At 42.2% G+C, this 26,185-nt stretch overlaps 1 protein-coding gene across 1 annotated transcript in view; it reads right to left on the bottom strand.

Annotated features, from left to right (window-relative positions):
- CDH4 (cadherin 4) overlaps positions 1–26,185 on the bottom strand; it is a 2,239,932-nt gene that overhangs the window by 197,782 nt on the left and 2,015,965 nt on the right. The window contains exon 10 of the mRNA XM_044090376.1: positions 12,489–12,722. Coding sequence (XP_043946311.1) covers positions 12,489–12,722 — 234 coding nt within the window. The remainder of the gene's footprint in view (positions 1–12,488; positions 12,723–26,185) is intronic.

Genomic DNA, 26,185 nt, shown 5'->3' on the forward strand with positions numbered 1-26,185 from the left:
CTTTTGGCTGGGATGTAAGATTTCTTTAATGGATGTCCAACATTTTACGGTTGTGTTTAGTATTATTCGGAAAGTTATTATAGTATAGCTTTTTGTCTTCATTTATGTGCTTTTTGTACCATTGTGAACCATTCTGAAGTTTTCAAGATACTGAGGTGTTTTATATTTTTGCAATTTTTTTCCATGCTTTTTCTCTGTTCTGCATTAGCATTCTACTCTTTTTGGATAGTAAATTGCATTGTTTTTTTTTTCATTTACTTCCTTCTGGGAAGTGCAAGGCTATTCAGCATATTTAGAAAAGTTGTACTGAATTCAGTTACAGCATATACCAGTTAATAGATGACAGTGTAATACTGAACATTTCTCGGTTAAAATTGTAAAGGTTATGTGTTGTTTTATAAATATGCTATTTAACTGGATGTGTGAGATATCTAGTAATATAGATTAGGAGATCGTCACTGAGAGAGTCTGAAATTGTACCTGAGATGGAGTATTTGCTAGGATATGATACTATAATCCAGTCTAATAGAGAATTTGATGTCATGCTATAATGTGTGGGGGCTATTAATTAGTTGTGTGAAACCATATAAGTTCATGCAAGATGTAGGAGAGTTAGAGTTTATTTTATTTATTTATTTATTTATATTTGTTGACCGGGAGTGTCCGACTGGGCGTAGGTCCATTTTCAGCAGAGGCCCGGGGAGAAAAGCTCCACAGTTAAAATAAACAGACAGTAACACTGGATTACATAGCGATTAACAATTTACATAGCAATTACTTACAACATATTTACAGATGAAGAACATAGTACATCAGTAGACAACTAGAATCTTTATCTGTGAAGTACATAACAGACATTAACAAATGTTACAAGAAGAAGTTCCTGCTGTATAATAAGTACTGGCTTATGAGCATCTGAGCTTGCTATAATCAAGGTAGTTAGTGGAGTGGAAAGAAAGGTAGTGGTTGGATGGTGAGGATGATATTAGAGTGGGAGTTGCAAGGGCATAGCCAGCATGTTTTTAGGTGCATTTTTTAGTAAAGTTTTGAAGTGGGTGCATGACGGTATGGAGGTAATTGTGGGTGGGAGGGAGTTCCATAATTTGGCTATGGTGCAAGAGAATAGTGCTTCACCAGCAGAGTTATTGGCTTTAGTGATCTGCAAGTGATTTTTGTTGCTGGATCTTAGTGGTCTGGTGGTGCGATAGGGTTGGAGTAGATTCTGGAGGGATGGGACATTTAGTGGATGATTTACTAGTTTGTGGGCAAGTGAGAGTTGATACCATTGAAGGTGGTGAGGGAGTTCAGGCCAGCCCAGTTCAGCAAGTGAGAGACAGTGGTGACTATGGTAGGATGCCCCTGTGGTGAATTTGGTGATTTTGTTGTAGCAAGTCTCTAGCTTGTTTAAATCGCAATGCCTTAGGTTCGTATATATATTGGACAGGCATAAAGTAGGGTGGAGATAAGGTGAGAATTTGCTATTGAAATCTTTGCTGCTTTGGTGAGAAGTTGCTTATTTCTGTATAGCACCCCTAGTTTATTGTAGACTTTTTTATGGTCATGGATATGTGAATGTCAAATTTTAGTTTATTGTCTATTTCCACTCCTAGCAATTTGGTGTGTTTTGTTGGGTATATAGTGGTGTTGTCTTTTGCTGTGATGTTAAAGTGAGAGTTGTTTTGAGTATGTTTGGTGGGTTGGAAGATGAGTAGTTTAGTTTTGCTTGGGTTTAGTATTAATTGGGCATGGGATAACCAAGTTTCAACAGAGGAAAAGGCTTCCTGTGTGACTTTTTGCAGTTTGGGTAGGGACTGGGCTGAGCAGATGATGGTTGAGTCATCTGCATATTGTATGAGTGTGCCATGTTTGGTGGCAGAGGCTAGATTATTGGTGAAAACAGAGAAGAGTATGGGATGCAAGGATGGATCCTTGGGGAACCCCTATGGAGACAGGTAGTTGGGGAGATATGTCATTCTGCCATACAACGGATTGTTGGCGGTCAGACAGGTAACTCTGAAACCAGTTGGTGACCGATTGTGAGAAGGATAGGTTATTGAGGACAAAGATAAGTTGTTTGTGTGGGACCATGTCAAATGCTTTAGATAGGTCTAGGAAAGTAGCAGAGGAGAGATAGCCATTGCTTTTATGCTGAAGGATAGTGTTAGTAAAGGACAGTAAGGCAGTGGTGGTGCTATGGTTTGGTCGGAAACCATGCTGAGTATTGGAAAGAAGGTTGTTAGTAAGGAAGTAGTCTGAGACCTGAGAGTGTATGCATCTCTCTAGTATTTTGGAGTGGAGAGAGAATAGCTATGGGGCGGTAATTGGTTAGTTCTGTGGAGGGTCCACCTTTGTAGAGGGGAATTATATGTGATACTTTCCACAGTGTGGGAACGTAACTTTCTGACATTGGTTAATCAAGATGGATTCTGGGTAGGCCAGAGCATCAGCTGCGATTTGTAGGTATTCACTTGGGAGGTTGTCTGCTGCTAATCTGGTGGGCTTAAGTTTAGTTAAGAGTTTTTTTATGTTGGAGGTAGGTACAGGAGGAAAAAGAGAAGGCAGTGGGGAGATTACTAGTTGAAGGTGTGGGTTGGAGGGGAGGGGGGTTGTGTTGTTTAGCTAGTGATAGTATGATTTGTGTGGAGTGTGTGTTGAATGAGGTAGCAATATTTTCTGAGGAGTGAGGGGATGTTAGGAGCAGGGGTACTGACTTTACCTGGGTGGAGGATGGAGTTTATGGAGGATCAGAATTGTTTGGGGCTGTGTTGAGAGGAGTCTAGGGCAGACTGGTAGTATTGGAATTTGTCCTGTTTTATTAGCTTTTTGACTCTATTGCGTAGTTCTAGGAATTTCTGTCTAGTTGAGGGGGTTTTGGTTTTGTGCTAGTGCTCCCAGGCTTTATCCCTGTTTTTCATTTCTGACTTAGTGGTTTTCTGTAGCCATGGGGAGGGTTGTGCTTTGATTCTGGAAAGTCTTATGGGGGCATGGTAATTAAGGATGCTCAGGAAGGTAGTATTAAAAAATTCAACTGCGTCATCAAGGCTGAGGTACTTTAGAGGATGCCAGTTACATTCTTTGAGGGATGAGATGAATGTGAGTGGGTTAAAGTTTAGTTTTTTATGTATTTGACGGTAGATGACAGGTTTAGCTTGGTATAGGTATTTTTTGAGTAGGAATGTTGGGGAGTGATCACTGAAGCTATCTGATAAGCAGCCTGTTATATATGGCTGGGGGCTCTTACTGACTAGTATCCAGTCCAGGGTAGTGTGCTTGCTGGAGTTTTTATTTATCCTGGTTGGCGACTGGACTAGTTAGGTGAAGCCATGAAGGTTTATACGATGGGTTGGATGGTTGCCAGAATAGGATTGCCAGTCAATATTGAAATCACCTAAAATGATAGTTTCTTGGGGGAGATGGTGGGTAGTCCAGCTGAGGAGGTTTTCTAGTGGAGGGATGATGTGACCAGGTGGGAAGTAGCATCCAATTATGTTGATGGTTTTGTTTTGGTTTATTTTGAGGTTGGTATATATTATTTCTTCATTGCCTATTTGTGGAGCTGATGATTTTAAGATCTGGATGTTTAGATGCTGTTTAAATATTATAGTTACACCACCTCCTTTCTTGTTTAGCCGGTCTACTCTTAGTATGCCATAACCTGTGGGGAGTATTTGCTGACTGGTAATGTGAGGTTTTAGCCAGGTTTCTGTCAGGATGACTATATCTGGGGAGTACAAGTCTATGGCGGCATGGAGTTCATGGACTTTGTTGGATATACTTCTAATATTTAGGCTTTGTAGAAGGAAGTCACTTGGCTTTCTATTGGCTGTAATATGGGAGAAGTTGTGGTTTCTAGTCTGATTATGGGGATTGGGGTTGGAGATGGTAGGGCCAGGGTTGGGGTGGATATCTCCATTTAGGGCTAGTTTAGATATGCATGAGGTTATTAGTTTTCTCAGTTTTTGAATGTGTATGTTTATAAGAGAAACTTTAAGATTGTGCTCTTTGGGTAATAGGTATGGTGGGAGGGTTACTTTGTAAAGTTGTAGGGATGTTTTATGTTTGTGTAATATAGTTGGTAGAATATGTGGGGGGTGCATAGGGGTGTTTCTTGAGTTAGTGGGAGGGGAGCTGAGTGAGGGTGAGACATGAGTGGTGGTGTGAGTAGTAGTACAATGGTAGTGTTTGAGTGGGGGAATGATGGAGCTTTGGTAGGATGTAAGATATGCAAGGAGAGTGCGTGCTGTGAGCATAGGTAAGGTATGCCTGTACATGTTAGTTGAGGAGGTGTGATAGTAGTGGGAAGATGGAGGAGGTAGTGTTGGGTTAGTGCTGTGGTTGGCTACTGGAAAGATGGGAGGGGTTTGTGAGTGTAATAAAGGTGAGACCACTGGGGGTGGGAGGGAATAGGGGGCAGGGTGGGAAGCGAAGTGGGTAGAGACCCTGTTAGTTGCTCTTATGAGAGGGCTGGAAACAATCAGGTAACAGAGTTAACTGATAAATGAACATATGATAGTGACAAGGGTGGTTGTAGTTGTTAAAATTATGCCTGCCACAGGTAATATTTATTAACTTTGGGATTGTCTTAAGGTAATAAACAGGGAAGGGGGAGGGGAGAACAAGGGTATGAGCAGGCAGCTCTTTGTACTGCTGCTAATGAGCCAAAGCAAAGACAAGTTTGCGTTTAAGAAACATTCACAACTGACCAAGGACTGCTCTGAAACTGTAAGTCATTTCTTAACCATTTGCCAGGTGGAAAAACAGGATAAACTTGTATCAGTAGGCTACTGTGGCCTCAGTTTAAATTAACAAACACACAGTATTGATCAGTTATAGATACTATTTGCTAATAGAAGGGAATAAGAGAGAAAGTGGAAGATGAGTGTGTGTGTGTGTGGGGGGGGGGGGCTGCTTACAAGCCAAAGCAGAGTGCTCTCCAGGGGAAAATGAATATTGGCACAAACAGGTAGGCACATACTCAAAGTTAACTTTAGCTGTTTGCAGACAGTTTATGTCCATCCAACTGACATTCACATCACCTGGTACATTTTTTTATTGAAAATGTTATGGATATCCAATGTAGGATATCTTCCAGTATAGCTGTATTGTCGCCAGGAAGGATATAAAGGACAGTGATACATACCAGTGTAGGATATCTCCCAGTATAGCTGTATTGTCGCCAGGAAGGATATAAAGGACAGTGATACATACCAGTGTAGGATATCTCCCAGTATAGCTGTATTGTCGCCAGGAGGGATATAAAGGACAGTGATACATACCAGTGTAGGATATCTCCCAGTATAGCTGTATTGTCACCAGGAGGGATATAAAGGACAGTGATACATACCAGTGTAGGATATCTCCCAGTATAGCTGTATTGTCGCCAGGAGGGATATAAAGGACAGTGATACATACCAGTGTAGGATATCTCCCAGTATAGCTGTATTGTCACCAGGAGGGATATAAAGGACAGTAATACATACCAGTGTAGGATATCTCCCAGTATAGCTGTATTGTTGCCAGGAGGGATATAAAGGACAGTGATACATACCAGTGTAGGATATCTCCCAGTATAGCTGTATTGTTGCCAGGAGGGATATAAAGGACAGTAATACATACCAGTGTAGGATATCTCCCAGTATAGCTGTATTGTCGCCAGGAGGGATATAAAGGACAGTGATACATACCAGTGTAGGATATCTCCCAGTATAGCTGTATTGTCGCCAGGAGGGATATAAAGGACAGTGATACATACCAGTGTAGGATATCTCCCAGTATCGATGTATTGTCACCAGGAGGGATATAAAGGACAGTGATACATACCAGTGTAGGATATCTCCCAGTATCGCTGTATTGTTGCCAGGAGTGATATAAAGGACAGTGATACATACCAGTGTAGGATATCTCCCAGTATCGATGTATTGTCGCCAGGAGGGATATAAAGGACAGTGATACATACCAGTGTAGGATATCTCCCAGTATCGATGTATTGTCGCCAGGAGGGATATAAAGGACAGTGATACATACCAGTGTAGGATATCTCCCAGTATCGATGTATTGTCGCCAGGAGGGATATAAAGGACAGTGATACATACCAGTGTAGGATATCTCCCAGTATCGATGTATTGTCGCCAGGAGGGATATAAAGGACAGTGATACATACCAGTGTAGGATATCTCCCAGTATCGATGTATTGTCGCCAGGAGGGATATAAAGGACAGTGATACATACCAGTGTAGGATATCTCCCAGTATCGATGTATTGTCGCCAGGAGGGATATAAAGGACAGTGATACATACCAGTGTAGGATATCTCCCAGTATCGATGTATTGTCGCCAGGAGGGATATAAAGGACAGTGATACATACCAGTGTAGGATATCTCCCAGTATCGATGTATTGTCGCCAGGAGGGATATAAAGGACAGTGATACATACCAGTGTAGGATATCTCCCAGTATAGCTGTATTGTTGCCAGGAGGGATATAAAGGACAGTAATACATACCAGTGTAGGATATCTCCCAGTATCGATGTATTGTTACAGGAGGGATATAAAGGACAGTGATACATACCAGTGTAGGATATCTCCCAGTATCGCTGTATTGTTGCCAGGAGGGATATAAAGGACAGTAATACATACCAGTGTAGGATATCTCCCAGTATCGATGTATTGTTACAGGAGGGATATAAAGGACAGTGATACATACCAGTGTAGGATATCTCCCAGTATCGATGTATTGTCGCCAGGAGGGATATAAAGGACAGTGATACATACCAGTGTAGGATATCTCCCAGTATCGATGTATTGTCGCCAGGAGGGATATAAAGGACAGTGATACATACCAGTGTAGGATATCTCCCAGTATCGATGTATTGTCGCCAGGAGGGATATAAAGGACAGTGATACATACCAGTGTAGGATATCTCCCAGTATCGATGTATTGTCGCCAGGAAGGATATAAAGGACAGTGATACATACCAGTGTAGGATATCTCCCAGTATAGCTGTATTGTTACAGGAGGGATATAAAGGACAGTGATACATACCAGTGTAGGATATCTCCCAGTATCGATGTATTGTCGCCAGGAGGGATATAAAGGACAGTGATACATACCAGTGTAGGATATCTCCCAGTATCGATGTATTGTCGCCAGGAGGGATATAAAGGACAGTGATACATACCAGTGTAGGATATCTCCCAGTATCGATGTATTGTCGCCAGGAGGGATATAAAGGACAGTGATACATACCAGTGTAGGATATCTCCCAGTATCGATGTATTGTCGCCAGGAGGGATATAAAGGACAGTGATACATACCAGTGTAGGATATCTCCCAGTATCGATGTATTGTCGCCAGGAGGGATATAAAGGACAGTGATACATACCAGTGTAGGATATCTCCCAGTATCGATGTATTGTCGCCAGGAGGGATATAAAGGACAGTGATACATGTTTGTTTATAATTGTTTATTTTGAGGAAAGCAATAAGAAGTTCTGCTGAACTGAATTTTTGTGTTGGTTTGCTGTAACAGGAAATGCAGTAGGTAGTGGGAAATATTAAAGTAATACCACCACCCTTCCCTCCTTATACGGTCATTACGGATGATATCAAAGCCAGGAGGTATAACCTCAGAGTCGTTTATGTTAGGTTTAAGCCAAGTAATACAGGCATGTAGTTCCACAGTTTTATTTATTATTCTTCTAACATTTATTGCAGCAAAAATTAGATCTCCAGAGTTGGAGACTGGCTGCTGTTGGGTTATAGAAGTATGTGGGAGAGAATTATCTTTGTGTTCATTGTGATAGGTAGAGCCAGGATTAGAGTGTATATCTCCTTCTAGAAGGATTTTAGTCTATTGTGGAATTATAGCTTCTTGTTTTTTTGGAGAGGATTCTTGCACTTAATTTTGTTTAGGTTTGAGTTGAAGTGCAGCTAATTAGCCTATATTTGGAATAAAGGTGAGGAACAATATTAAATAGGTTTGGTGCAATGTGTGAAGAGTGTAAAGAAGAAGTATGGATAGGTGGTTGGGACAGAGTTGGAAAGATGCTGCAATATATTACTGAGTCATGGTAGGATGACAGATGGCACAGTAGGAGGAGAAGAATAGAGGATATGCTGCACAGTAGCATAATTAAGCACAAAATCTATATTTTATAGATGCCAGGTAGTGGGGAACTAGCAATGAAGATGGAAACAAGAAGGTGCAAGACAGTAAGAGATTCAGTGATGGTGGATTCTGAAAGCTGGAAGAGGACAGTTTAGCATGTTATTCATATAGTAATGGCATTATTGACTGATTACAATCCTCAGTGATTTATCAGAAAATCAAACACTTTACAGGAGACAAGCCAAAAATATGGGGTAAATCAGGGATGTTGTGCAAATTTCTGGGCAGTTGAGAGATGGGAATGCAGCCTGATATACTGTGTGTTCCCATGGAGATATCCTTTTAGCCTTTGACAGGGATTCTAATATTTGTATCAAGGTGATTTCAAGACAAATGTTGCTAAGTCCATGCAAAAATCAAAACGTGCATTTCTCCTGAGAAAGTTAAGGATTGCCATCTATCCAGTGCTGTATATGCTGTTGACTGGGTGGGCATAGCTCTTCAGACTTGTATGTGGTAGAAGTAAGCTGTTTTGCAGTCATATAGTGGACTTTATGAAAAACAAACATACCACTTAACACTTATTTGAAGTTAGGGAGGCATCTAGAATAAAATGAGGCAGACAATACGAAGCACAAGAAGGAGTGGTGCCATGTATATTAATTTTGCAATTCAGCATTGGCTTGATATGCATAATAGCTTTTGATAAGTTAACACAGCCTTTTTCCTTTCTTAAAATAGATACCAAGTAACAGCAAGCACAGACAGCTTTGCCTGTGAAGGCAGCTATCATCATGGGAAGAGAAATAATTTCTGATGCATTTCTTATTAGAGTTGACTTGGCAGGACATACTCTTGGAAAAAGCTTCTGCTTTCAAGGTAATTCTAGAGTTGTTCTGCAAATATATTAAACAAGGTAGTAGTCTTGCAGAACCTGAAGAGGTTATACCCACCTGCCTGTAGAATCTGTTCTTATTATCTATTTTTGAAAGAACAGTTGAAAGATGAGCAAAAGCTCTTGTTTTTCTGTATGAAACTACAGCTGCCTGTGGATGCCTTTGTTGTAGCAGGTTTGGAAAAGCCATTAGACCATGTGAAGTAACCAGTTCTCAGTGGTATTGGCTTCCTGCACCCCACTGGCAGCATAATATCAGCAGAAGGTTTGATAAAATGTTAATAGAGCCATAGTTAAGTCAACTGGCACCCTGGGCAGACTGACAATACCCTAAGGATAAAAAAAAAAAAAAAAAAAAAAAAAAAGGAACGACCACCAAAGAACCATAAGAGAAAGCTCATGAAAGCTCTTTGCTATGGTTAATAACACACAAAGCTAATAAATGCATTTATTTCTGGAACCACAAGATCAGGCATGAGTTCTTTACTGAATCCTGGGACACATTATGCCCCCAACAGCTCATGCCTGGGTCAGCTGTTCCTTTCACCCTGCCCTAGTTATGGCTATAATGTTGGCTTTGACATTGTTCTAGTAGTTGCACTAAACAGTGTGAGCTGCAGGTTCAGTACCTTCATCACAGTCTTGCATGATCTGTTGTACCCGTCTGTGTATGTGACGTAAGACACACCTTTTTAATCTGGTGCTAGATATATGATCTGTCACCTTCCAACACTTAAATCAAGTTGCAAGTCCTGTGAATAAAGCACTCTGCCAATGTTCCATGTATGGAATTTATTGCAGGGTAAACAGGGTTCTGTTTCTGAAATGCCAATGTCTGCCAGTATAACAGTGGCTGAAGTTAATCCTTCAAAGCAAATAAACTGACCTGTTCACATATGCAACATTTGTAAAAAAAAATCATGTAAACTTCAAATCATAAAAGACTTGGAGACAAGCACACTGCTTCAAGGTCATACTATCTCTGAATGACAATAGAACTTGGTGCCTGTCATTTTACTATTGTGGTGTGGCTAGCAACAGGCAAAATAGACCTAATACAGCAGCAGCACTGTCTGAATTGAATATTCACAAGCTGACACCAAACTTGTGTTGATTTGTTTCACAGTCATTCTACAAAGAAGTGCTAAGCTCCAATATATTTTATAGAGACATCCTCTGTTGCCTGATTTTAGAGCAGCCGATATTCTAAACTGACTACAGCTATGACTCATTATTCAGAGCAATGTGTAGCAGTTACAGGGCCTGGCAGACAGGCCCAGGTTGAAGTCGTATGCATTTAGAATTGAAGAGTCATTCATTCTGGATGAGATCTGTGCTGATAAGGGGCGGGAAGCATGTTAAATTGTACCGTTCTTTCCTACTGCAACAGCTGAAGTACATCGAACTCCACTATCCTCAGCAGATTTAAAACATTACTCTCTGTATGTGCAGAAGTTCTGAAAGAAAAAAAGTATGTCTGAGAAGATTGCCAAACTATTGTTTTGTTGAAATATATACAAGACTTTCTAAAGTAAATGTTAATGTTTGCATTTTGCCAATTTTTAAATTAATTTCTGAAGTAATCAGCTTTGTGGCACAGAGAGATTACTTCAGATGTAGATGACCTGAGATCAACTAGGGGCTTGAGCACTGGAGGGCATTTGGTGAGGTTGGGGTGGGAAAGAGTGGCTTTGCCAGCTTGCCCATTCTTGGAGGAAGGGTTTTCTTCCTGAGATGCAGATACATTTTCAGTGATGAGGATGTACTATAATCACAAAGGCAGATCTTCTGTGGGAGGATGGGAATTAACTGCTGTTACGTGTGGCAATGTGCATGTTGTCAGTAGCTCCGCCCACTTATGGCATACCAAGAAATCCCCTGACATGAAGGAGCAGTGTATGTTGTTAGTAGCTCTGCCCAGATAGAGCATACCAAGAAATCCTCTGACATGAAGAACCAGTGCATGATGTCAGTAGCTCTGCCCAGTTACAGCATACCAAGAAATCCCATGACATGAAGGACCAGTGCATGTTGCCAGTAACTCTGCCCAGTTACGGCATACCAAGAAATCTCCTGACATGAAGGACCAGTGCATGTTGTTAGTAGCTCCACCCAGTTAGGGCATACCAAGAAATCCCCTGACAGGAAGGACCAGCGCATGTTGTCAGTAGTTCCATCCAGTTAGGGCATACCAAGAAATCCCTTGACATGAAGGACCAGTGCATGTACATGCAGGCGGCTCTGTTGCACTTCCCCTGCCCAGTCTGCCATTGGGTCAGTCCCAGCTCTGGGGCATAGTATCAGAGACAATCAAGGAAAAATGGTGCATTCAGGCAGCAGATGATAGGCTGGTGTGGGGTCCATGCAAATGGGGAACAAAAATATAGTTTCTGTAGCTAACTGCATTTTTATAGCTCTTATGTTTGAAGGTGAATGTTCAGATCTGTTGGGATAATGGACAGAGTTGTTTCATAAAACTTATTTTACATGTACTGTAATGCTTATCTTTGGCTAAGAAAACTGCATCTCACATTTGTATCTTTTTTACACATAATGTCACAACCAGTATTAATCAGCAAACCTACCGCTTAAGAGAACATGAGTGAAAGGAAGTATACACAATTACACCCTAATGCTAATAATCAGGTCCTGTGATTCTTATATAATTTCAGCACTATTTCTTTTTGCATTTTTTTCAGTGTGTATTCTTTGGTTTCCCATGTTGGCTTGTGTTTTACCACTGTAATTAATGATTACATTACTTTTCATTTAGTGCTGAGTAAAACAGCAACAAATATAAACAGAAACATAAACTAGCACTGGTGGCATAGAGGGATAACATACTGGGTATGATGTAGACAACCCATGTCTGTTAAATGGCCTGGGTACTACAGTGGCATGGTATAATGGACATGCCCATCCTGGAGGATGGTGGGGCAGTACTGGCCAGATACTGCATTGATCACATTGAAGGGGGAGATGAGATGATAATGCAGGCCTCAGGGGCAGTTGTTAGTTTCACCAACCCCCCAATAGGTATTAGCATTCATACTGGGTGTGTGTGTGAGAAGATGTACCCATGTGGATGTAGATCACTCATCCCCAGCCCAGGGGGTGGGGTTTGGCCATAACATTCATCCTCATAGCTGGGATGCTGCCAAGGATACTGAGCACCCTCACACCTGCATGCATGATGACCTACACTGGACAGTTCTCGTCGACCTGATCTGTGAAATTCCCAGGTAAGAACAAATGCATCATGTCTGATTTGGGGGGGGTACTTAATGCTTGGCAAACATGAGGGCAAAAACCACCTAGAAAAAAATACAAAAAAGTAAAATAAATCAACTGATACATAACTAAATAAATAATATAGTATTCAGTGCTACAATTCTTTCAGAGCTATCCTTCAGAAATATTTTTCTGTTTTCTGTGAGTTTACATTAGGCCAAGCACATGCATGTTTGATTCTACTGGCATTCTTACCACTGAGGCGTGTGATGGTCCAATTCCTTCTCACTGTAGATGGAAAACTTGGCAGCTCAAAGATAAAGGGTCCAATATTTGGCTCAATGTCTGCATCAGCAGCTGTAAGATTGATAGCATTGGAGTTGGGTCGTTCACAGATCTGTGCCTCTCTGGGTAGCAGCTCAGGTGCATTATCGTTGATATCGATTAGGTAAATCTGAAGTGTGCCATTACCACTCGTTGGAGGAATGCCTAAAGGCAGAAACAAAACATATGGGATTTAGCATTATAGAAACATTCACAACACTGATTCAACAAATGAAACATTCTGATGTCGGGATGGTGGTAATCACAATTACAAGTTTACTTGCTAATAATAAACAAATGGCTAATTAACTGGTTGTGCATTTTAGTATGCTTCACAAGGCACATGAGGATGAAAGAGACTGGCAGTCTCTTTTCTCTTTATGTTGTGCAAGCTAGAACTTGGTCCCTGTTATAATATTGGTAGGCCATATTATGAAATGGCAGAATATCAAAACCATGAATGGGATTGGGTTTGTCCCTTCCCCAAAGTGGAGCGATCTCAGAGTTGGGATATATAATATGCAAGGGATGTGGCTTGTAGCGGCTTTGCCCTCCTGCAAAAAGCACTGCTTTTTGTGTTACAGGCATTTCAATGAAAAGCCAATTTGATGTTTACAGTTTTGATATATATTTTTTTTTAATAATTTTTATTTTTATTTTTACATTAATAAATGTCACAGATAAAAAACATCTGACAGCATGACCGTATATATATGTTATACATTGATGTCAATACCACAGGATACAGGTCGTACAACATATCTATTTACACTATGTACATAGATGCTTTCACTGTTAATTCCACAGTTATACAGACAGTATATACATTCATAATATCCAAGTTATTATTTAATATCTGATTTTGTATGTGTTCTTCGGTTCCTTTAGAGTGTATTTCTAAGTTGCTGTGTAATGAATTATGCTAATATGATATTAAAGGTTTGTTCCCAAATTTCTCTGGATTTCATGTTTTTGTTTCTTCAGTTTTGATATTTTGCCATTTGATAATATGACATTTCAATATTAAAAACATAGACCTGACTAGAATTCCTTAGTGGCAGATACAGTTTTATGCAACAAAACTCAGTCTACATACTCATTGATTTGTCTACATAATCATTGATTCTATTAGATCAATATCAAACTTTTTACTAATCTAAGTCTGGTTTAAACCTGATTTTTAGGACTTACCACAGGTTCATAGGTAGTCACTAGGTATGCAGTCCAAGAAGCCATTGCAAATCCTAGCTCAGTTTCTCTGGAGCAGTGTCTGGTTAAATGACCTGCTCAAAGTCACAACGTTTTCAAATGTAGGCTAAAGAAATCAAATGGTGGACTGCAGGACATCTGTCTGCTCTAACTCCCAGAGAACCATAAATAGCATGAATGTACTACAGTGAATTAAATTAATGTCACCTGTACCTGGTTAAATTAATGAGCTACAAATAAACATTAGAAATTAAACACCCACGTGCAACTGATGTTTTCATAGTTTAATTGCAGTCCCCAAGATTCAGCAAGCAGCCATGCAGGAATAAGTTATTCCTGCATGGCAGGGACCATTCCTGTTCAGCACAGCAGTGCACCATGCATATGTATGAAGGTGCACTGTCATGCTCTAAAATGGACATGGTTCGTGTACGAGTGCAGCAGGTGTGTCTGAGAGCAAAGCTCTCACAATGCACCCCCCCCCCGCACTCCAAAATTGCCTTTCGGCAATTTAAAATGAGCGAGAACACTCGTAACACCCCAACCCGTCAGGGTAAAAAATCTGATCAAAGCCGTAAGGGACAATCATCCCTACCAAGCCAAAAGTGGATAAATGTGCATAAGCACATAGCACACACCTCCCAACCCATCAGAGTAAGGAATGTGGACAAAGCCAAAAGGGAGAATCGTCCCACAAAGCAGAAAGTTGATAGAATAACAGGTTCAGCATTAGCAGGGATATTCTGAAGGGTACAAATAAAACTACACAACAAATACATTTTTTTAAACATGCAATAAAGTTTAAGCATAGTTGTGTGGGTGTGTCCATTGCTTAGCTACGCTTAGTCCAGCTTAAACAGCACACGAAGTTAAATAGCAAGAGACATCCAACATAAGCAGTAATGCAATAGTGTAGTGGTTAGAGCATATGCTTTACAAGCAGACATTCCTGGTTCAATCCCGACCATGACCAGTTTGCATTTTACATGTGAAAGCAGTACATAAACATTTTTTTTTATAATTAGCTACTAAATAATACATATTTGTTAACCAGAGTAATGTAGTAGGTGCAGATGTGAGGTGTCAGTTTAATAAAGTTCTGAAACCCCCATATAAACACAAGTGCTCCATACAGTATAGTCACACATGAATAAATGTAATGAAAGCAAATTGGGGGATGTCAGGGACAATAAACTAATTTATAATATGTAATGAATGATGAATCAATCCCATACAGCAGATAGTCTATAAAATAAAAAATAAGCAATGCTAAGCATTGCACAGCTCTGCTTACCAGGTATAAGCATTGTGTAAATATGACTGCTAAGCAATGAGTAGCCAACTAAGTGGATTTGCCCAATGGTAAGCAGTGCTGAACCTGACCCTTTAAGCACTGCCAACCTTAGCTAAGCAGGTTTGCCCGTAGCTTAGCTTAGCTCAGCATATTTAAAACCATCCAATCATGGCAAAGGAAGGGAAATTGGCCATATTTAAACCCCGTAGGCGGGAATACAGCTCATAACTGGTGGCAGCTTCCCACTGTAGGCTGTATGGCAGGTGTTGGCGAGGGCATGAGCTTCCAGGAGCAGTGCTGGGGCATACAGGAGTCCAAGGTCGTGGTAGGACTCCTGGTAAATAACCATGACGAGAGTCTGCTGCAGGGCCAGTACCAGGGTCCCAATATAAAGCAGAAGCCTGAGACCATCTCTCCCGTGATCTCACCAGTGCTACTGGTATCCCTTGGACTGGTAAGCAGGTCTGGCACCACTATACCGAACTGAAGCAGAGGAAGAGGGAGCTCTTGGATGAATGGGTCCAAGAAGCAAGGTAGAGCGAAGATGTCCCAGCAGTGTGTAAGTATTCATATCAATAACTGTTTACCAAAGTCGAGCCTGTGTATGTGATGGATGGGTCTGGCTAAATATTTCTTTATTCTCTTTACAGCTGCAGCTGAGTGGGTTGTGAATCAGGAAGCCCACGGCAGTAGGTTCCAAAGGCTGCATTGCGAGGCTGGTGAGTAACAATCCTGCCTTTAGTAGTCATACCAAATAAATATAAAGTAGTAGAAAGTCACCTGGCAGTATAAAAACTGTGTATGAGTTGTACTGAATAAACCAGACAATATGACAGTAATAGTCCCATATAGCTCATATTTAAATAAAACTGTAACTGTCTCGCAATAAAGTTCTAAATCCTGGACTGGTTGTGTTTACTCTGGTATTGTATGGCATTTAGTGTTGCAGTCTCTGAATAGTAATGTTGTGTTAACCACGGTTACCCAAACTGTGCTACATAAAAAGAAATATGTCTAGGAATGTCTGTATAAGACTGTTGTAAGTACAAGGTCTGATTGTACAACCTAGGTTAAAAACATTTAATACCCCTCCCCATAAAATGTCTTACAAGGGCATATAACAGTGTTCTCCATACACTGACCTCCAGACTGTACAGGGTCACATGTTTTGTCCAGCTGTAGCCCTCATATATATGGACCCTACCCCACAACTTGTGTGGGAATCCACAACATCACTGGAATGATTGCAGGAATGTCAGCACTAAATAGTGATAAACCTTACCTATCAACCTCTTACTGCATGACAACTGGACAAAGCCTGGTATATAGGTGGAGGACCGAGGCTGAAACACAGGGCCATATTTGAACTATTGCTGTTATACATTGTGAAAGTGTTACAGGATTGGTTGTAACATACCCTTACTCAGGAATATGAAGTCAGAAACACAAATGGATGTTGCCATGTACTGATAGCAATCAGTGGATAGAATGCCACTGATATGTCAGGGACAAGACCTGTGTTGTGAACAGACAAAACACAACAGCCACTCCTTTGGCCATCATGTGGATACGCCCACAGTTGAGAGCTATGCAGACAGACTGCATTCCATGCAAAACTAGCATGTACACAGAGACCCTGTAAAACGAACAGTATTCAATGCATATAATAGCAATACTCACACCCTGTCCCTAGGTCTGGAACCTTATACAGACATGTAGTTGGCCTGTGTCTACAAGTCCTGTTGTAAGAGGTATTGCTACCTGCTGTCTGTAACACTGCTGCCCACACACAGGAAGGATGTCGCCCATACAGGAAAGATAAAGGGACAACGCCCACATGATGTAGCTTTTTATAGTAGTGGGTTGCTATGACATTGGCTATTGGAAGACCTACACAACTGCCTGCATGCAATTAGCAAGTGGGGAACAGCAACTGGTGTAGAGGCCATCACCTGAACATGAGCATCACCATCAAAAGCCATGCTTCAATCTAATCAAATAAGCTTGATCCCAGTAGTGGAGAGAGAGAGAGATGCACACACACACACAAAAAAACCCCTCAAAATAAGAAACAGGAAGACATCTTTTACACAGAAGGTACCTGAAGATAAACCAGGTACGTGAAACATGTAAGCGTGTAATTGAATGTAGTACTTGGTCTGTAATAATGGGATAGATTATTATGAAATATGTATATGTGCCATAAATACCTGCTCTAATGATGTCCTGCTGAACAAATGCTATGGACATAGCATCTGACTCTGTCTTCAGTGGTCCATACCTGTCAACTGTGCAGATCTGCACAGAATGTCAAAATTTAGCCATCATAGTGTTTGCTCTGCTCCTCCAAACATCTATATTAGTCTGGCAAATAGCTGAAGGTGGAAGTAATGAAATCATGACAGATGCATGAGTTTCCGACCCCACCACCTTCAGAACAGTCATGATAGTGTGAAATGTATCATGCACAAACTTCATAGGTTTGTAATAGGCATATCTACGATCTGTCCCTGTATATCTCCCCTAATGTTTTGTCCACATGTGATGCTCTAAGAGGTTGATAGGTTGGGTCACATCTGAGGAGCTTGACACACTCTGGGAAAGGACAGCTCACATATGGCAACCACTAGAGTGTCTGTCAAACAGTTGTGTATGTGCCACTGCTAGGCCAGTTAATGGGATGTTGCCCATACCCATATGTTACCTGTGAATATGAGTATTATACATGTTTGTATTGTAAATCTAGGATACTTATATAGGGCATGAGCATAGTAAAGCACTGTTGCAGATGTGTGTGTTAAACTGCATGAGATATATTGAATTAATAACACTCAACTTCACAGTGTTCTTCTGGACAAAGTTCACAGTTGTTACAGATATCTGTAGTCACTTACACATATATTTGTGTTATGGCACCTATACTGATATATTAAAATTGACTTCCCTGTTTTGTCACGCAGTGAGGTGGACCAATGACCAGAAGTCCTGATTTAACAGGTTGAGATGTATGATTGTGCTGCAAGACTGTAAATACAGTGTGCCATAATGACATAGAACACAAATGTGTACTAGGTATCCCCTGAGCATGTGTATGTATCCGTATGTTCAGCTGAAAGTCACAAAAGTAATAACATGGGTCACAAGCAGTCTGGAAAATAAGATGTACATGTTGGACATGTGTGTAATATTACTGTCACTGCATACAACAAAATACAATGTGTACTGATTGTTGCATTGCCATGACACTGATATGGGTACTACAGTAGGCATGCTTATCACATAGCAATCAGAGATGTGTACAACTGTGTTATGACCCATTGTCCATGCCTACCACTAACAGCTATATCAACACCCATATACACTGGATATCAAAGTGTACACACTCCTGTTGGAATGCCAGGTCTGTGTGCTGTATGCCAATGACACCACAGGAAGTCATGTCAAAATGTTTCTCACCTGAAATGTGACCCATAACCTATACAATTCTATTGAAAAAGAAACAAAGCTGTTTCATGGAAGATGAGCAATCATTGCCAAGTGAAGATGTGATATGACAGAGTACAAACCAAGACAAATGGATGCTGTAATCATCTCAGCAGGTGTTTACACAACATACCAGTGTATGGGTGTGCACACACATTCAACTGGCTTACTGTACTGAGTATTACTTCCCATATGCTGGAGGAACAGGTTCATAACCCAGAGACCGCCCAAGCTCTGGAACAGACTTCCCATACATGTCAGAGCACCTTGCTGTCCCTCTTCAAGAGAAATTTTCATGAGTGGATGGAAAATAGAAAATTAACCCCGGGGATCACTCTAGTGGCTTTACTCAACAGAGAGACTGGGAACTAAGATGGGGTGGCACGATGCCAGGGTAATCCTATGGTTTAGGCTTGTAAATGCTCCAGGGCCATTAGCCTAGTACACACCTATGAACCAATATGTTTCCAGAGGACAGGTTATGTTCCCTATTTAACTGAGCAGGCTATAGGACACATCACAGGTGGGGATTGTGTTGACGTGCTTTTGTGGGGTCATGTTCCAATTGCACAAGTACCATGCATTGTAACAGGGGTGTGGACACTTCATATCCATTGTAGCTATATGGAATCAGCAGTACCTTACCTGTACAACCATCCTCCACCAACTATAGAGTAATCCCCCTTAGTGGGCACCATCAAGACACAAAGCACATAATAGGTTGCTATAGTGGCTGTACAGGGACACATAGGTGCAGACCACAACTTGAAGCTAGTGCACTTCTATCTCAGCAAGCATGTAGGTTCACAGATGACCTCCTGTAAGGCTGACTATGACTAGAAATCAGACATATCCAAACCACCAAGGCCAACTGCAACCATGTCTACACATATGTACGTAGTCTCAGAGCCAGTAACACAAGTCAACCTGTACTGGGAGTAAAGCACACCTCATACACACATGCCATGGATAAAGGCAACCTGCATCAGACAAGACAGGTGAGAATAGTGACACCCTGTCCACAACAGTAGTACAGGGGGATATGCACCTCACCCACACTCCTGCCCGCATCAATGGCTGGCAACAACATCAAGTCTCCATGGGGCATGAGAACATCACAGTTTGCCTCCTACATGAACACATGCACACAGGCATGTGCTCACAGTCCCATCACACACTACAGTCAAACACACACATGCCACCTTCCATACACCATCCACATGGAAGTTGGCCACTGTCATCCCTCTACACAGAAATGAATGGTGTGTAGTGGATTATGCCATTAAGTGTCCAATATTGGAGGAATTAGACAAGTCAGTGCCAGGAGTGCAATGCAAGATGTACAAGCCATAATAACTTGCAGTGCTATGGTATAGTCTGGATTATTTGCAAGTAACACTCACAGTTGATGTGCACATGGACAACTATATGAGGTCCTCTGACCTTTTTTCCTGTTTATGTTTTCCAGGTATAATGTCCCGGGAATGTCTGTTTGCATACACACCCCTGTAAAATGATGCAATAATCCAGCACCTCATAGTCCATCATGCCATCCTCTTTGGGCGCAGAGCCCAGAATCTGCTGGACAGGACCGCCCTGTGGAATGAGCTCATCCACAGTGTAAATGATGTTGGCCTGCACAACCGCAATTATGAGCAGGTGCGGCATCGCTGCACAGATCTTTTCTGCCACATCCATCAGCATGTCACTGCAGGTAGGAGGGACCAGCTAGCCACATTTGGGGGGGTCATGCCATCCAGCCCCCACTAACACATGCTGAGGAGCTCCTCAGCAGCCTTGGGGCACCCGCTCACCAGCCAAGCCAGCAAGCTGAAGACAGCATTGTGGAGGTGGGTGCCACCCACATAATGGATGAGGAGCATGCAGGCAAGGCTCTAGGGCACATTAGTAGACCACTGTTGCTTATCCATTTTCATCTGTAAAGTATCTATATGCATATATCAGATAACATAGTCGGTTGCTGCAGTGTAGTAATGAACAGATGTGCATAATCTCCAGTATTGTGGGTTTGTATTGTTGATGTGCTGAACTGCTGCTCCCACCCTCTACCAATGCTACAGGTGTGGCTACTGACATTACATCTCTCACACAAATATTTAGGTCCCTCTGGTATACAACTGGGGCGGCAGCCTGTAGCTGGTGAGTATGGAGTTGTTTTGTTCAGATTTGCCAATACACCAGCCCTGTTATGGCCATGCTATTTTAATGCACGCTGTACATGTTCACTTATTGTTGCTGTTAACTGCACTGCATCACAGTGGTCACCATAGTGGCATATCTGAAGGGATGTAAGAGTCCTGCAGTATACCTAACAGCCTGACAGTGGAAGATGTGTGGATATAGATGAACATAATGGTGGGACAAATGGTCTACAGTAGGGACATGTCTGAATCATTACCCTTAAACAGTGGCTACAACAGTGTATACACCACTATTACAATGGCAACTGTTCCTGGTATAAATAACGGCAAATCACAATACCACATTCCACACCTTTTACAACCTGTAATGTGATCCCAACATGAGCAATTAATATGTAATATGGAATCCTATGTTAGGACAACAAATATGGGGAATACATACCTTAACAAACACTGGAAGCATATGTGTGCACACGCTCCAAATAACATATTGTGCAAGCAGCTTGTGAGGTACTGACAACATTCACTCTTCTTAAGTACACACCTTCCATCAAGTACAGGGCCTCAATGTCACACCAAGTAATGGTCTGCTGTCCAAGAAGTATGTCCATGACATTTGCCCATTCACCTGTAACAGAGGCAGCCGTGGCTTGCACACATCTTACAAACCATGAAATGGATCCCATATCCAAAAGGTAGCACTCAGGAGTGGGAAAAGTAGCTTTACCTCATCATTGCATATACCATGGCAAACAGTGCAGACAGTCATGTATGCGTGTATGAAGTATGGGACAACATTAACACAGAAAATAAACAGATGCCCATCCAAAACAGATGACAACAAATGATGCAAACTGGTCACAGAGGCTACCCAGAAGCATGCAGCAACACTGAGGGACTTGCAGGAATGTCTAGCAAATACTGCCTGTGCAGTACCTGTGACAACAATTGCCTGGAATCTGCATAAGTGTGGCCTATGGGATAGGGTAATCAGACAGAAGAGTTGTTCCACAGGAAACATCATCCAGGGCTCTCTACAGGTAGCATATGCATAACATTAAGTCTCCCAAAGGCACGTGTTGCAATATGTAATGGTGTCATGAAACCAAGGCTGAAACCTACAGACAGTATTCATAAAGAGACATGTGGTGCACAAGCAACACCTCACTCCACCTCAGGGCCACCATCCCTATTTGTATCTTCCTGGTGCCAATGTACACCTTTAGGTTTGCTGTTCATTAGCAGGAACTAGGCCGATAGACATGGCATTCAGAATTTGGAACACTGCAAAATAACACTCATGTGTGGCCCAGAGTTGTCAAGCATCTGCAATAAGGCTGAGGATGGGGAGGGGTGTCATCCTGAAACACAACAGTGAACTGAAGCATACGTCCAAAGCTCACTAAAAATGGCTGTATCCGAATGCAGTCATGGTCATGAATTGTTCCAGACATAACCCTGACTCCACAACAATAGTGAAGCCACTGTGTGACCTCCTAGGGCTGTGCACATGAGTTGACCTTGCAATCCCTCAGAGTTGGGGGACATTTGTAGGATGGAGTGACCAAATAATGGCATGTGAAGAGGGGTCATGCTAGTATACCCATTCCAGGAATAGTGAGTGCTGTAGTTCACTTAGGTGCTGCAACAAAACATTGTGTTAAAGGTGTGCACACTTATGCAACCCACATATTGTATTCATCTTATTCAGCATCTGCACAACTAACACATTTGTTTGATACTGCATTGGATTGCATAGGTCATATGTCACATATCGGGTGTCAGTAATGTTAACATATGAGTATTGTGGCCCCATTGCATATCATGGAAGAGGCTGGCATGTCAACAAGGGTGTGTACACTCCTCATATCCACATTAAGCTTTGAAGGTTGTCAGTGTAATGGTATTTTATTGCTCATACATGCACTGCTGATGATGAGATCTGCAAATCAGAGGTCAGGCATTAACTATTGACATCAGTCCTCATATCATCCCAGGTATGTGTCAGACAAACAAATATAGGCTGTGAGCAACAGAGAAAACATAACTGCCACACATATACACATTTATCAATGGTGTGTACACTCATGAGGTATGGTGCACAGTACATGCCAGTGTGGTGTACATGTGCATAGCAATACTGTGTACATGGGTGCAGTGTGTTCCAGGGGAAAGGGCATCACCTACTAACACAATGCATGCATCAGAGATGTATAATGTCGGTAACAAGGATTGAGTATGGCTGCAGTGCATGCTGTTGAGTGCCATATGTCATGCATGTTGACTGTTGGGTAATGAGAGGTCTGTGTAATATCTTTATGCCACCTCACCTGTGTGTGTGTGTGTGTGTGTGTGTGTGTGTGTGTGTGTGTGAATGAGTGTGTGTAGAGGTAAACCATAATGTACAGGTCTTAAATTACATTTTTTGTTTGCCCCTCACAGGTGGCGAGGTGGGTCAGGGTCCCTCCTGTAGGTAACCTGATGTTAGTGTCCATACAGACTCTGACAATGATGATAGGCATGGTGAGGCAGGGTGGTCAGGGGCTGAAGCTGTGCCATCAGTTGATATCCCACTTTAATCCACCCCATCCCTGCACACAGTCATAATGCCCATACATACCCCAGCACCAGCGGCCAGAGATGAGGGACAGTTAGCGAGTGGTGGCATGGGACAGGACAGTGTGGGGACTATGGCAAGTGTGTCTGTACACAGCAGCCATAGCCAGATGACCAGCAAGGTACCACACAGGCAGATGTACAGGGGTGCTCACAGGAGGGTTGCTGGCCATCATGCCCCTGGCAGAACTGCCACAACAGGTGTCACCAGACACATGTTTCAGGCTGTCATGGAGGCAGAGGCATGTATGGATTGTTACGCCAGACAGAGTCTGAGGCTCCAAAGGGCTATTCATTCTGCTGTACTTGACAACGTCCATGATCTTGCAGGTGCCCACCATTATCTTGCAGAGGTCCTGCATGGATGGTTGGATGAGATGGTGGGAATCCTCGACTGTGTGGTGTCTGTGGTAGTGCATGTGGTGGGAGTAGGGTGGTGGCCACGTGGATGTAGGTCAGCAACACCAACAGGTGGTCTACGTGGACATGCAACAACTCACAGCCACTCCTGTAGTGGCAGTACCAGCACCAGCACTGCAGGGCGGTGCTGTTCACACCACAATGCAGCAGGCCACATGCACATGGTCCTAGCTGGTCCCAACAGGGACGTGGATCCAGTGGATAATTGTCATCATCAGGGGAGAGTACCATATCTGGGCTTCTGCCTGGTAGTGCTCATGAAACCCCTGGCAGGCACAGTTCTCGTGTCCCTGGCTGGAGACAGTGAACCGTACACCCTGCCATGTATGTTCTGCAGCTGTCCAACAAACCCCTGTATAGGGCAGTCCCATGTCAGACTTGTGCGCATGCATACATACATACATACATACACACTTCACCAACACAGCTAGGACACCTCCATACCTACACACACCATATCTGCACAGCCAATTTAAAAAAGAACCCCCCTAACCACACACATGATGTCAACCTAACAGCTCAGCCTAGGCCTCTGGCAAACCCGAAACACACCCTGTGCATATGATGATACCTGTGCCACATCCCTGTCATCCATACCATCGATGCAGTTACATGCTGATATGGTTCTGATGCACAGGGTGAATGTCCTAAGGTTTAGCAATGTAACGCTGTTTAACATGTTTTCAGCTAAAATGATTAATGCTTACATGACAGGGTGTGTAGCTGTCCAGCCATGATGCACTATAGCTGTTATTAACACTAACTGATTGTGGTCTCCATAATGTATTCTGTTTGTGTTCTAGGTGTCTATGTGTCAGGAGGATGTTAGTCTGCTGTCCTGTCCTACAAGGAGTGCAGCACTGTGGTGACACACTGACTGTGTCATATCCCGGGTACAGCTGAAAACAGGTAACAGGTCTGTATAACAGTTACTGTATGTGCCACATGGCTGATAGGTCTGAGGGGTGTATACAGGTGAGTGCATGGTGGCTGATGTCAGCAGCTCTTCTACAGTAGACAATTGTAAGTGTACTGAGTGGCACACACCAAATGTCCGTGAACAACACACACACACACACACACACACACACACACACACACACACACACACACACACACAAACACAAACACAGAGAGGCTTTGGTGTTGATGCAATACACAGAGAATACTGATCACATGGATGAACTTCATTTTGCAGTGAACTCATGTTGGTCTATGTAATTACACCCAGACCAAATTGGCAAAACATCACATCAGGAAATAATCAGTTCACTAGTTTAATGTCATTAACGATGGTGCAATCCTGGAGTTGGTAAACATAGGTGTGCTGGTGTGGGTGGCACAGCCCCCCACTTTGGAGGGTGTGGGGTGGTGTAGAACCACATATAGCGTGATTAACAACAAATTAATCTGTTAACATGAAGTTTACAGTATAACAGCACACTAAGTGGGGTGGATATCCACAACAGTAACCCCAATGTGGGTGGCTGTGGACACAACAACCACACCCATGTATATATACCAAGTCCTGTATCACTGTACAGCTGTACAGTGGGGAAGAGGGCAATTATACATCCACTACTAGTTTTGCTTGAATGTATTTCCACAACATGATTGCTTTGAAATGTTATCTTTCGCCAGTTACTTCTTGGACAAATGATCTCCAGGGACATATATTTTCTGCAAAGTGAAATAGATCCCTTCACATACACACACACTTACTTGGCAACACTGAGAGTAGAACCCATGCCTAGGTACTTATTGTTACCAATGTGTTTGGCTTTAATTGCACACACCACAGAGCTTTTGGGGTGAGGTGTGTCCCGAGTTTCCTGTTATGTGAAGAACATCACCAGGCCTTGTACAGTATGGTAATGGTGGATGTACTGGGTGATAAAGAACAATACATAGTATGACATACTGCCACATACACATTGACAAACACATACAGTCATAGACACATTTAACAGACCTGGGTTTAGTAGTGCTAACTACCTTGTTAGTGAGTCCATTCTGTTACAGAGCTTTTGCACACAGCACATGCATCGTTAGGCTGGATAGTGTAATCAGTTACCTGTATGGTTGATGGTAACAGTAGTCCTCATACAGTGGACCTTGGGACATGTACTGGGGGTACCATGGTGTAAAGAGAATATACCCAGCACACACACCCCACATTGGATATTATACTAACTGAAACCCATCATAATGCTCTGACATACCCATAATCATACATTGCCCAGGACTGCAATACAACCCCTTGTCTATCTAATCAGTGCTACTACAGGGATATACATTTATTGCATATGCCATAGGGATAGTAGGGTGAGGGTTTGTCATGGCTCTGCTAATGTCAGCAACATCACTATCTCTTATAATATATGGCAATGTTTATTGTATATGGAAAATGTGGCCTCAGAATGCTGTCTCCTACAAATATGCAC

The sequence above is a fragment of the Protopterus annectens genome, chromosome 12.part0, assembly GCF_019279795.1.
Source record: "Protopterus annectens isolate FY-2018-M chromosome 12.part0, PAN1.0, whole genome shotgun sequence".
NCBI lineage: Eukaryota > Metazoa > Chordata > Ceratodontiformes > Protopteridae > Protopterus > Protopterus annectens.